The 14064-nt window shown below is 29.2% G+C and overlaps 1 protein-coding gene and 1 long non-coding RNA gene across 2 annotated transcripts; both read left to right on the top strand.

Annotated features, from left to right (window-relative positions):
• The first annotated feature begins 1747 nt into the window (after nucleotides 1–1747).
• On the top strand, nucleotides 1748–3682 carry LOC141706362 (uncharacterized). The gene is made up of 3 exons (XR_012568787.1): nucleotides 1748–2003; nucleotides 3202–3262; nucleotides 3399–3682. It is a non-coding gene; the product is annotated as an uncharacterized LOC141706362 (long non-coding RNA).
• A 6955-nt stretch (nucleotides 3683–10637) lies between these two features.
• Nucleotides 10638–12225, top strand: LOC141708660 (cationic peroxidase 1-like). The gene is made up of 4 exons (XM_074512404.1): nucleotides 10638–10923; nucleotides 11033–11224; nucleotides 11349–11514; nucleotides 11624–12225. The coding sequence occupies exons 1-4, from the start codon at nucleotides 10714–10716 to the stop codon at nucleotides 12007–12009; spliced, it is 954 nt and encodes a 317-aa protein (XP_074368505.1). The 5' UTR covers nucleotides 10638–10713; the 3' UTR covers nucleotides 12010–12225.
• Nucleotides 12226–14064: the final 1839 nt, after the last annotated feature.

Below are 14064 nucleotides of genomic sequence, written 5' to 3'. Positions count from 1 at the left end.
TTGTATATATATTAGTTATGTAATGTATAATTGGGTCAAGTATACTTTTTTTTGAAGTCATACTAGTGGGTTAATTTTTGAGTTTCAGAGATTGTTGAAAGGATGTTTTAAAAAGAAGGAAAAAAATATCTATGAAAATTTAGAATTATTGTTTCTAGAACTGTAACATAAAAGATCTTGGTATGGTTTGGGGTTGAGATGATATATTATAATTGATGAGCAGTTTCTGACAATTGTTTATTGATTAAACATGTTGTTTTATATTGAGGTTTCATCGAATGACCAAATCCTCTTACCTTAGATTCGGGGGTGTTACAGATTCATCTTTAGAGGAGGATCTTGTTTTGGGGGATTCGTCCCTTGAGTTTGAGCATTAGTTGTTTCCACGGGAGCTTGTCTTCCTTGAGTGTTGTAGGCCGAGTGCGACGGGATCTCAATTTTGGATGAGATAGTGTGTGACAGATTTGGATCGTCAGCCCCATCGTTGCTTTCACTCAGTGTGTGCACCATGGTTAATGTTATTTTCCCACATATGGCACCTAATATTATGGAAAAAGTCTATGATTTTTTTTGTATTTAATGTTAGGGTTTGTGAGTTTCAAATTTTAATGGCTACACATGTGTTCAAGATTAAACGGTCCTCATAAGGTGCCTACATATCTCTGTGTTGTAGAGAATCAGGCCAAAACATAGTTGTTGGTTGAGAGGTAGATCCCTTAAATAGGTGTAGCACCTAGGGTTTCAAAGTATGGTTGGGAGACTTGGTGGAACAGTCTCCACTCGGAAGGTACGTATGACTCCCAAGGCAGTGGATTCTAGATCCTTCCTTGTAGGATTCCTTTTCAGTGTTTGATGTTATTTTTGGTCGTCGCGGACTTAGTTTTTAGGTCATCTCGACGAGCCTAACACGTAATTGCTTTTGGACCATGATGGCCATGACCCAGTTTGGATCGTAATCGCCACAACTCACTTTGGTTTACTTTGGGCCGTGATCGCCACGACCCACTTTGAACCGTGGTCGCGACAACTCACTTTGATCATGTTTATTTATAGGTGTTTTGACTATGGAATATCAAGTCAATTTGGATATAATTTGTTCAGCATTAAAAATATTCTTAAGAATTATTTTTTATCCATATCAATAAGACGTAAGTTTTGCTTGTTTAATCCTTTAATTATCATTTAAATTTTTCAAGTCATTTTTTTCTGCCTTCTTCTCGTCAATAGCTCAGATATCCCTCTTCATTGGGTGGCATCTTGCCATGCTGTAAAGGAGTAAACTTGGTGAAGTCAAGACTTAAGGGAGTGGGAGAAAGATGGCAAGATTGGCAGTAAATTAGGGATGATCAGAGCTTTAACAAGTTACTTGTTAAAAAAGAAATAAAAAGTAATCATGGATCCACGTGGATAGGGGCTCATTACACTACATATGACCTTTACCAACATTTTGTTCAGTGTTACAAGCTAAAAAATTACCTTGGATGACTTAAAGATGATGTAGGGAAACATATTTTTTATACGTTACAGTTGATATCATTGGGTGTTACCATAGACACGACTAAGCTTCTATCCTAACACATTTTAACGTGTTGCAACTGATGGTAAAAAAGTGTTAATAGAATAAAAAATTCAAACGATAAATAAAACTTAAATTATGAGAGGGTCAAATTTTGACTGAAATTTTGGGCGGCCTTTATCTTAAAACTTGACCCACTCAATACTAAATTAACATACACGAAACACAACCTCAAAATACATCTTTGCCGCACTCTCTCTTCAGAGCATCAAGTCGCAAACACCTGAGATAGGGCTTTATCTTAACCATAAAATTTCTGTTAGGGCTTTAGTTTTAGGAGGTTATAATGGTCAATTAAGGATCTTGGTGCCTTTAATACAATGGATTGATTGGGGTTCTATACAAAAATTCAATCGAGTTTCTCAATTAGGGTTTCTTGACGAGATTTCGTAATTAGGGCTTTTCGAACAGGGTCTTCCATATAATGGTATGTTTTGAGTTATTGGACTTTGAGAATCTGATTGTTGAAGTCATAACCATGTTATTGATGTTTTATTCATGTATGTTTCTAATGTCATTTGTACTTTTATTTCTTCTTTTTGTATATTATGTTTTTCATATTTTTTGAGAATTTGTGTATGTTCTTCTTCTGCTTTTATTTGTTCATTGATAAATTTAGACTTTGAGAATCAGTTTTTATTTTTAGGGTGTAACTGAATGTCAAGTGGAGTAGTTTGATTGCAAAAATTGTTGGTGTTCTTGCTTGCTACTTATACATGTTAGTTAAATAATATTTTCTGTGATAAACTTAATAAGCTGTATATACATGTGAAATTTTAAAGACCAAGTTAAAGATTTTATATATATGTTATTTATATGTACATGAGTTGGTATTGGGTACCAAAACCATAATCATTAAACACGAATCTGAATATTTTATATTCATATTTTTATACCTTTAGAGACATAAGGAGACCATATGTGAAATGAAAAGAATGTTCCCAGACTTACACTTTTGAAGACTGTAATGTTTTATTAAGTCAGAGCTATTGTAGACATTAAGGCCTTGGAATTGGTATTAATTTTTACAATCCTGAGATATAGAAATTCAGCTCTGTTTTGAGCGACCATTTAGAGAGGTTTATAGACTTAATTACTTGATGATAAAAAATTTAAAATGATAGGTTTATATCTGAATATTATGTCTGTAAAATTTGGTTAAGATCAGACTTGTACATGTTGAGATACATATGATTTAGCGTACCAAACCCGCGCGGTTTCCAATTGTCAGCACAACAGACTTTAAATTCAAGCCGTAAATTGATTTTTTTATTATATAGTGAATTTTGGATATGTAGTAGCTCTGAATGATTTATTCAGGAAAAATATTAATGTAAATTGAATTAACGCAACGAGATTCATTAGCCCGGAAGCGAAGCCTGTGGGAGCTGACCGAATTTCAAAAACAAAAATTTTGTGTGGTAGTTTGTTAGATCACTGTATCTGGTATATATCAGGATTTAAACCTTGAAAAACTATATATCCGTTAGAACAATGAAACATAGATTTTGATTTTGAAATTGTTAGGATCAGTGCAGATATTGTATGAAATTTTGTAGCAACACCCTAATTTGGGTGAGTGCGATGAATATGAAATTTTTACTAATAGTTATCCTGTGTTGCAGGTCGATCACATGGTCTAATTATACTCAAGAGTTGTGTATATATGACCTTCCATATGGTGTGGTAATATCAACATGGCCTCTTTATTATATGCTATATGAGGCTTTTTTAATAGTAGTATATTCAGCCTCTGTAATACCGATATTTATTATGGTTTCAATTTGCAACTGTTATTAAGCCAGGGCCAATTTATATGCAGCATTATCCCTCGATCCATGATTGGAGAAGTATTTGCAGGAAATACTATTGGCTTAAAACCTTCAGAGCTTGCATCAGAGTATTCGGCGTTCCTGGAAAAGACAATTCCCCTTGGATTGCAAGGCCATTAAAGTCATTGAAGGTGGAGTAGAAGTAGCTGAAAAATTACTGCAGCAGAAATAGGACAAGATATTCTTTACTGGTATGATGATCTGTTTAGTTTTATGATTCGGCTAGTCGATGATTTTTAGAAATCTAAAAAAATGAAAATTTTGAGGTATGATAGTTGAGGTACCTATACTCACGACTGTTTATTACAAAATATAAATGTCAATTTTCTATCTTTGGACTATACTTGTATCCTTAGGGTGTACACATGGTTTATTATCTCAATAACTTTAGTTTGCTTTGAGGGTGTACACATGATTTAATGTTAAATACTACAATTACAAAAGCACGGACAATATTGACTAGGAGAACTATTACTACATGATTTATGTACCAAAAGGGCTTTCTCTTATGCACGACCAAGGTGTACAGCTTATATAGCTTATATCTACTTTGGACAGAAGATCAAATAATCAAGTATGGCAAAATGTTGTATTATAAGACTCGTGAGGATTCTTGTAGAAAATGATGGTTTGCATTTTTGGACCTAAAAAAGGTACCATATTTTGTAGATTAATGTTTAACAATTATTATTGATTGTGTAACCATGGCTGTAATTTGTAGACATAAAAGTTTAAATTGTTCCTTCATGATATGTAAATTAGTCTGCTTTTATTGTAATATTTTGAGTATTAACAAGCAGTATCTATTAATCTACAGGTGGCACTTATCTACATGTGGCACTTCGGGTAAACGTTTGGTATAAATTTAAGCATCATCTGGATATCTACCTTAAGAAATGTATGGAGCTTTTATGTTAAAAATTTATTAAATTTGGTTTCATTAGAAATGTAATCAGCAGTTGTGGCATTCACATGAATTTGAAAACTTTGTTTATTTTGTTTCAATCAGAACTTTGTATTTGTGATGAATTTAAACTTTGTATTTGAGTTCTTAAATTAAATATGTATTTAAATTTTTAATGTTGCAAGTGTAACCAATTGATATGTTTATGTTGGTAAAAACAGAAAAAAAAGTGTTATAATTAATACAGAGTTAAAGTATTAAAAAAGAAATGTTATAATAAAATATAAAGATGTTACCAAAAGAGTAAACTCTTTAATCATTCAGTGTTACAATAACAAAAATAATGTTGCAAAAGAGTTTATTATAACATATTTTTTGGTGTTACTAAAGATTTATGGATGTTGTAATAGAACCGTGATTACACCTACTTGATGATATCATAGATACTGAAAATGTAATCATATGGGTCTATCGTTACATTTTTACTTATGTTAGCCAAGATTAAAAAAGTGTTATCATAGACCCTTATTGTAGCACGAGCAAATCTAACATCATCAAATTTTTAAAAATTATAATCATAGCCCAATTTTTTGTTTTACGTAAATCTTTTTGGTCATTTTTACACTTTTTTTGGGGTGTTGCTAAATACCATATATGGTGTAGTGGCTATTGGCTGATATGCTAGGGGCCTGCAGAAGGGAGATATTAACGGTAGTGGCTATTGGCTGATGTGCTAGGGGCCTGCAGAAGGGAGATGTTAACGGTAGTGGCTATTGGCTGATGTGCTAGGGGCCTGCAGAGGGGAGATGTTAACGTGCAGGGTTTTTGGGAAATGCAGAAGCAGGGTCGTTTACAGAATGCGGAGTGTGTCTAGTCTACCGTGAATTGACTTTTTTTTTTAGGCATAAGTATGGCCAAAACTTTAGAAGATCAAGTCGTATAAAAATATGCACACATCGAAGGCGATAATCTTATTGTTTGTCAAATATGCCGGTGCATATATGTGATAAACCAATCTTTGTTGGAGGAATGATGCATCTTCCGGGAACCCACCTACATTGACTTTGATTAATTCAGTAGATGCAAATGTGCTCTAGAAGATTGTACCTACTTGCTTTATTCAACGCATGCAGGGACACTTATATTACGAATGAGTATGAGTTAACTAATTAATTTCATATATATGATTAGTAGTATACTACTTGTTCAGTTCTCATGCAAAATCGGACTTGTCCACTTGGATCACAAAATGATCAAACCAACTGTTAAAAGATTGATGAACAAGTCATCAGAGTAAGAAAATTTACTTAGTACAATTTTAGACTGTGTATCTTGAATTCCAAACACTTAATGTATGAGATGTATTGAATTAGGATTTTAATATACTATATATAATTCATGATTTTAATGAATTATATTAGATTTTGATTTTATGTGAATTCTAGATAAAATATCTTAGAGTTGATGAAGAGTGTTTAAGATTTAAATATAATTCTTCAAAATCTCATGAATTATGATGGGATTTAAAAAACCATAAAATAGATTGAACAATATCACAAAATCTATTATTTTATGAGTTCAAAAAAAAATCTGTCGGCATGTGAATACCATCAGATTTTAATGAATTTTAAATAATGCAAGTTGAATACCTTCAGATTTTCGAGCATAATTTAAAATGCCTATTAAATACCACCAGATTTTGTAGTATAATTTAAAATCCAATACTATAAAATTTTGATATATTTTTTAAAATTTCACTTAAATACACCTGGATTTGATGAATAAAAAAAATTCTTTAGAATTCTAATTCAATACACCCCATAATATATTTTAATATCTTGGTGGCGTTATCGAAGTATAAAGTTTTTTTTTGTGAAAGCAAAGGTTTACATCGATTCACCGGTAATATGATTAATAATAATTAAAATGATGAAATTGGAGACGACAGAGTTTCCTAGTGATTAGTAGTTAAAAAGCATATACTGATACGTCTCCTGCTATTAGTATCTTTTTAAGCCGACTTGAGAAGATATTAACATACTTAAAAGCATCTTCAACGCTAGCATGTAAACCTGTTAACTAAAAAGTTATTATTTAAAATTGATTATGCTGCAATGGTGTTAATTATAATTATTAGCTATATTTAAAATATATTATTTTTTAATTTTTAATATACAATTAAAATAAATTTAAGTTAATTTTAATCAATACAATTGAAAATAAAACATGTATTTAATAAAAAAATATTCATTGATAATATTATTATATTTTCATATATATGTAAATATTTTAAGTAAACATATAAATAAAAAAAATATTACAATAATAAATATATAACATATTTAAAAATAGAAAAAATTAATTAACAAACATTACTTATATGAATTCTAAAATATATAATTAAAACAAAGTTTATTATATCATATTTTAAAATTTTTGTTAACAATTACATAATATTTAAAAATAATTTGAAGTAGTATATTATATTTTTAAAAAATAAAAAGAGCATCTAAATAGGTTTAGGTTAAATTTACAAGAAATTTTAAGGATGAAAATGACCTGATTATTTTATATGATGGGAGCACAATAACCTTTTTACTGATCTAAATTATGTTTAACAAGAACATCCGTTTGTTGGAATGAACCATATTTTATATATTAGGTATATTTACATAGATATTATAGCTAAGTAATGTTGAGTATCTCTAAGTGATGCACTTGTTATCAATAAAATTTATGTGGCAGCTATAATTTGAAAAATATAAATGATATGTAAAAAAAATACAACTCAAAGGGAGACACTATTATATATATTTTTAGATGCCAATAAACAAGCACCCTAGATTTGTTGATTGAAACACCATCATCTAAATTCACTCCATGTCCCTATTAAAAAACTCTATCTACAGTTTTATTTCCCTAAAATGAAAAATTCTCCCGCTTTAATTAGGTCATTTATATGTATATACATATACATTATTTTAATTTTATATAAAATGAAATGTAAAATTATTTTATGAAAAACTGTAAATTTTTCATTATTAACCAAATTTCATTAAATACTTATATAATAATTTTAATATATATTTTATAATTTTAAAATTATTAAATAACTAATATAATAATAAAATTAGTTAAATATTTATATAATATATAAACATAATATTTTTAACTGATATTTATATTATAAGAATAATATCCTTAAATATGTTTTAGTTAATTTAATATTTTAGTTTCACTTATATTTACTAAAAAAATAATTAGTTTATTATTAATAATTTTTTCACAACTATATATATTAAAAAAATAATATAATATAATTGTTGAAATTTGAAAATAACAATATTAAAACTCTTTTCAAATATAGCTAATACCACTTGTTTACAAGTTAAATAAATTTTATATAATATCTAATTTGTACTATTTTAGTTAATGAATATAGCTAATACCCTGGATGAAATTGACAGGTAGCTCCAGGGCCCAAGTTTTGGGTTAAATACACTTGATCTATTTTTTTTAAATTTTTCTTTGTTAATCATATCATAATTATTTCAACATGTATAATTAAGCACACCCCCTTGTGGTTTAATAATGTGAAACTACAGTTAGTCTTATATATTGTCATTGTCATGGCCGACCTAACTATGTTGTGTTTATTTTTATTAATTAATCAACGTAGAAAAGTAGTAAATATTTATATTTGATAATATTATTTGATATTGAGTCTTATACATTGAACCAACTCATGACAATGTTGCACATTAATTGGTTATAAAATATGATTGAAATATATATATAAATATATATATATATATATATATATTTCACTTGCTACATTAAAATTCTTGATAAACCATTTAAATATTGATTATCAAAATATTTGAAGAAGGTAAAAACTAAGTTTTTTACCCGAATATATTAGGGAAAAGCTTAAGTACTAATCCACGCAACAACATGAAATAAAACAAACATGAAATGACTTGGTGGTCATACAATATAATTAATTTAGCATTTCTAGAGTTAGTGTTCACAGGTTGACTTAATCAACAGCTCCGTGGGTTTCAAAATTCTAACCGCTCCCTCTTTCATTATGGACATATACATGATACATTAAATAACACAATCTTATTTTGATTTTGTGTGAGTTATCATATACTCCCTCCGTCCCTCCCAAATGTTTAGGGCGCGGAGTTTAAGAAAAATGATAAAGTAGTGGAGAAAAGTTGAAAAAATGAGTAAAGTAGTGTGACCGATTAATATTATATATATAAAGTGGGTATAGTGGAGGAAAGTATTGGATGTAGTTAATTTAAAAATTATAAAAACTTTACTATTTTTGGAAAATTTTGAAATGTAAACAATTGGAAGGGACATCCCAAAAAGGAAAGTGTAAACAAATGGGAGAGACAGAGGGAGTATTATCTAGGAGAGTAGTCTCCGGGCGAGATACCAGATTAATATGTAAGTTTATTTGAAATGGACATGTTAGTTTAGTAAAAAGTTATGTTAAATATATATTTAAAAAAGTTATATATTAACATGATTATAATATTGTAAAAATAATTTCTTGTATATGTTGTATAAAGGTCTTAAAAAGATTTTTATTTTACACAATTTTTTTAAAATTTTAAAATATTATGAATGAGTCAAAAAAAGAGAGCTAGTAATTAGAACTAGAGGGGGATGAAAAATGAGGAGGAAATAGAACTAGTGAAGATTAATGGGTGAAAAATGGAGAGTAATAATTAATAAAGAGAAAGAAGTAGAGAATATGAATTGAGTGAATTTTAAAACAATATAAAAAATAAGATTAAATAAAAAATTGACATATAAGCAACCATATAAGCAACCATGATATCAGCATACCATAATAACTTGACACATTAACTTGGATGATTTCTCAGGAAAAAAAAAAACTTGGATGACTCTGTTTTAGTATCATACCATAATAACGGTACACATTAGTTTGAATGACATCAAATATACTATGTTTTAGTATATCGTAAATAGCGGCATTCTGTTCAGCCAGAAATTCACAAACACAAAAGCCATAAATTATTAAATAAAAATTGCAGGCTCTCTAATGTTCCAATAATGTTTCATAAAATTATTGCTAATCTATCTCTATACTATATTATAATAGCCGGAATAGAGATAATTTGGTTTAACGGTTGTTTCAACGATAATTCTCTAATTTTGATTATTACAAAAATAGATAAATAGTGTTATATATCTAATAAACTAATGTATTATTAAACTACTACTAAATATAGTATACTTATCTATATTATATATTATAATAGAGATAATTTGGTTCAACGATAATCCCTAATTTTGATTATTACAAAAATAGATAAATAGTGTTATATATCTAATAAACTACTAAATTACTAAACTACTACTAAATATAGTATACTTATCCTACTAAACTACGAATACAACTTATCCTATTATTAAAAGATATAAATAATAGTGTTACATATCTGCTAAACTACTAGAAATAGTCTATTTATTCAACTAAATTACGACCACATGTTATTCTATTATTTTTATTATAAATCATTATATATTTATACAAATATTTTAAAAATATAATATAACTTGATAAATAAAAATTTAAAATATTAATGGAATAATTCCCTAATTTTGATTATTATAAAAATAGATAAATAGTGTTATATATCTAATAAACTACTAAATTATTAAACTACTACTAAATATAGTATACTTATCCTATTAAACTACGAATACAACTTATTATATTATTAAAAGATATAAATAATAGTGTTACATATCTGCTAAACTACTAAATTGTTAAACTACTAGAAATAATCTATTTATTCTACTAAATTATGATCACATGTTATTTTATTATTTTTATTATAAATTTATAATTATTATATATTTATATAAATATTTTAAAAATATAATATAACTTGATAAATAAAAATTTAAAATATTAATGAAAATTCGTGATTATGCTAATTATTTATTAATAAGAGGCAAATGAGTATACACACCACTTGGAACATTCTTCTCTTAACAACTCATTCTGCTACATTTACCTGATGCAAGTACCTAGTGGGGGAGAGTGTGGGACAACATTAAGCAATATAATATTAGTCTTTGATATTTCACCGTGACTTTTTGTATGCCGAAATAATAGACTTAATGCATGTAAAATTATACTACAATATTACTTAACGTAGGAAAATAAGAGGTTATTAACAAATTGATTAGCGTTGAAAACAGCAAGCATTTCTTATTCTTGTTCAACTATAAATACATGATGAATCCTAAGTAACATTACACACAGCTGGTTACAACATAAATCATATCTTTTTTGTTTAAGAAGAAAAAAAAAAGAAACTAATTATTAAAAGTATATCAAAATATACTCCATGGCTTCTTCTTCATCAATAATTGGGTTATTATGTTTATGCATGTTAATGATGGGAATAGCAAAAGCACAGTTGAGCTCTTCATTTTACTCAACATCATGCCCAAATGTCCTTTCCACCATCAACACAGCTGTGACCTCTGCTGTCAGTTCAGACAATCGCATGGGAGCTTCCTTGCTTCGCCTTCACTTCCATGATTGTTTTGTCAATGCAAGTACCCATTGTTTACTGCTGCTTCTTTTCCTTTTACATCATTTTTTTTTATAAATATGAGTTAGTATGCTAAACGTACTACGTGTTTCCTGATAATTTCAAACAGGGCTGTGATGCATCTATTTTACTGGCTGACAATTCATCCTTTACTGGAGAGCAAAATGCATTTTCAAATTCGGGATCTTTAAGAGGGTTCAGTACGATTGATAACATTAAAACTCAACTTGAGAGTTCATGCCCCGGTGTTGTATCTTGTGCTGATATCCTAGCAGTGGCCGCCAGGGACTCGGTTGTCGCTGTACGTAATTACGCATATTTACTATATACGCTTGCAAGCAAATGTTTGTACATCTAAAATATTAATCTTTATGAATGTGATTTATATTATTACTTACTAAAATTATGATGTGATGACCTTGCAGCTTGGTGGCGACAGTTGGACAGTTCAATTGGGGCGGAGAGATTCAACCACCGCAAGTCGTAGCGATGCTGACAATAACCTTCCCCTTGGTAACTCTAGTCTTGCGTCACTCCAGTCTTTATTCTCAAATAAAGGTTTCTCCACTGCGGAGATGGTCACCCTATCAGGTACACTGAGAGTCAATAACCAGTTACTAGTTGAATTTATTTTAATTTCTGTAATTTTAATAGTTTGCCCAACATGCACTATATATCTATCTATTCTATATGAATGCAGGAGCTCACACAGTTGGTCAGGCCAGGTGTGCAGCCTTTAGGACCCGAATCTACAATGATGCCAACATAAATGCAACGTATGCAACATCATTGCAGGCAAACTGCCCTACTAGTGGATCACCCGGAAATCTAGCTCCTCTTGATCAATCAACCCCAACGTCGTTTGACAATGCTTACTACACGAATTTACTAACCCAAGAGGGACTTCTCCACTCAGATCAGGAGCTGTTCAATGGGGGTTCCACTGATTCTCAAGTTACATCTTACAGCTCAGACTCAGCTACATTCTTGTCAGACTTTGCAAGTGCTATGGTCAAGATGGGAAACCTTAGCCCTCTCACCGGCTCTAGTGGGCAGATCAGATCTGATTGCACCAGAACCAACTAGCCTGCTACTCTTCCATTATCTTTTATGTAACATGCAAAAGTTAACCATGACTTCTGTAAAATTTAAATTTTGTTTGTACTTAATAAAGGCCTTTGCAATTGATTGGCCTGTGTAGCAGCCATCAGGTTGGTTTGGTGGTTGTAGATTGTAGTATTGTACGAGTACCATGTTGTCAGACTTGATGATTACTATATTATAATTCATATTGTACGAGTACCATGTTGTCAGACTTGATGATTACTATATTATAATTCATAGTTCCTGGCCATCAGGAATTCCTTGAATATGTAAAAAGTAGCTAGTGTAGTAGTAGTAATAATAATAACAATAATAACAATAATAATAATAATAATAATAATAAATTATAAAATGCAATTAATAAAGAAGAAATAGAGGAGACGCAACAGTATTAATAAATTATAAAATGCAATTAATAAAGAAGAAATAGTAGTAATAATAATAATAATAATAATAATAATAATTTATTTCTCCCTTCTCAACTTCAAATTTAAGAATCAAGCCCCTTGAATGACTAGCCCTACTCATCAATATATTAATACAACAAAGAAAACTTACGACGGAATGCTTTTAGCGCCTATCTTACCGATGAAAAATATTATTTTTCGCAAATAATTATGACGGAAGCTAAATTTCATCGTATAAATTTTCGACGGACTTGTAAGAATAATCTTTAAATAATATAAATTTGTCACTTAATCATCCTGCCATGATATATGATGTCGTTCGAATCTTACAACAAATTCAAACTCTGTCATAATTTATTATTTTATTATATAGTCGCAATTAAATATATATAGGAAAAATGGCTATTATTTTAGTCGTTTTGTAATGTTACTTGTAACGGATAGACAATTTGTCAAAAACTACTAACTTACTGCAGATACGATCACGTCGCAAGTTCATTATTTTATTTGCAATTAAATACATAAAAAAATTGATATTATTTTGGGCAAAATGAACTGTGTCTTTTTATTATTGTACTTACGACGGACAAAAAAAATTGTTACAAGTTCACTGATCGATAATATTTTAATAATAAAATATGATGTATTATGTAAATTTACGACAAAAAATTTATGACAGATATGTTTAGGGCACTCATCTTACGACGAAAACTAAAATATGTCGTAAGTTGTGAAAGCGGTAAATTCAAATTTTTGCTCAAATTTTTTACGGCAATTTCAACTTTTCTCAAATTTTTACCGCCCAATAACTTGCAACGAATGTCATCATAAGTTAGCACATGAATTTTTATATTTTAATTTTTCAAAAATATTTTTTCAGCGATCTAACCGTGTTGATATAAAGATTTTAATATTTGAGTGATATTCTAAATTTTTTGAAAAAATAAAAATTATTTGTTGTTTTGAATGATAAAATATTCATTAATATGAAACCATACGATATCTACAAAGATTATTAAAATTGAATAAAAATATGATAAAATAGATTATAATATATAATAGATGATGTCAAAGATTACTGGAGCTAACAATGTGTTAGGTCACACACACTGTAGAAGGGGGTTGAATACAGTGTTTACTACAATCACTCAAGTAACAGAACGCAGATTTTATTTAACACAGTAAACTCTGTTACAAAGAACTGTTCTCTCTCAGTGATGAACAAATTATCACGAGAGCTGCTAGGGTTACAATGAATAATAATCTTTGAATAAGATAACACATATAGTGTAAACCCTATGTCTGTGTTTATATACTACACAGTTACAAGATAATCTTCTAATTGATATTGAATATAATTATGGTTCCTAATATATATCAACTAGTTATCTTTTCTTCCAAGTATTCTATTCTTCATAGAATTTTTCTCCATGCATATCTCTTCTTATGTTTGTCTTGATTTTCTTTTCTTTCAATCAGTCGCCTTCCTTATCTGAACATCTCCTTAAGTCCTGATATTATCTCCTGATAAATATCTCCTGATAACTTAAGTTCTGCAACTTAAGTTCTGATATCTTAAGTCCTGACTTCAGTATAAGTACTGATTTCCAGTTAAGTACTGATTTGTCCT

Source organism: Apium graveolens, chromosome 2 (assembly GCF_009905375.1).
Source record: "Apium graveolens cultivar Ventura chromosome 2, ASM990537v1, whole genome shotgun sequence".
Classification (NCBI taxonomy): Eukaryota; Viridiplantae; Streptophyta; class Magnoliopsida; order Apiales; family Apiaceae; genus Apium; species Apium graveolens.
The sequence above is the reverse complement of the archived record's forward strand: the minus strand, read 5'-3'. Positions and strand labels throughout refer to the sequence as shown.

What these genes read in the sequence shown, in the direction of transcription:
- LOC141708660 (XM_074512404.1), top strand. Translation starts at nt 10,714, where the DNA reads ATGGCTTCTTCTTCATCAATAATTGGGTTATTATGTTTATGCATGTTA. An exon ending in CCAGGGACTCGGTTGTCGCT is followed by an intron (nt 11,225 to 11,348) that starts GTACGTAATTAC and finishes ATGACCTTGCAG; the next exon opens with CTTGGTGGCGACAGTTGGAC. An exon ending in GGAGATGGTCACCCTATCAG is followed by an intron (nt 11,515 to 11,623) that starts GTACACTGAGAG and finishes ATATGAATGCAG; the next exon opens with GAGCTCACACAGTTGGTCAG.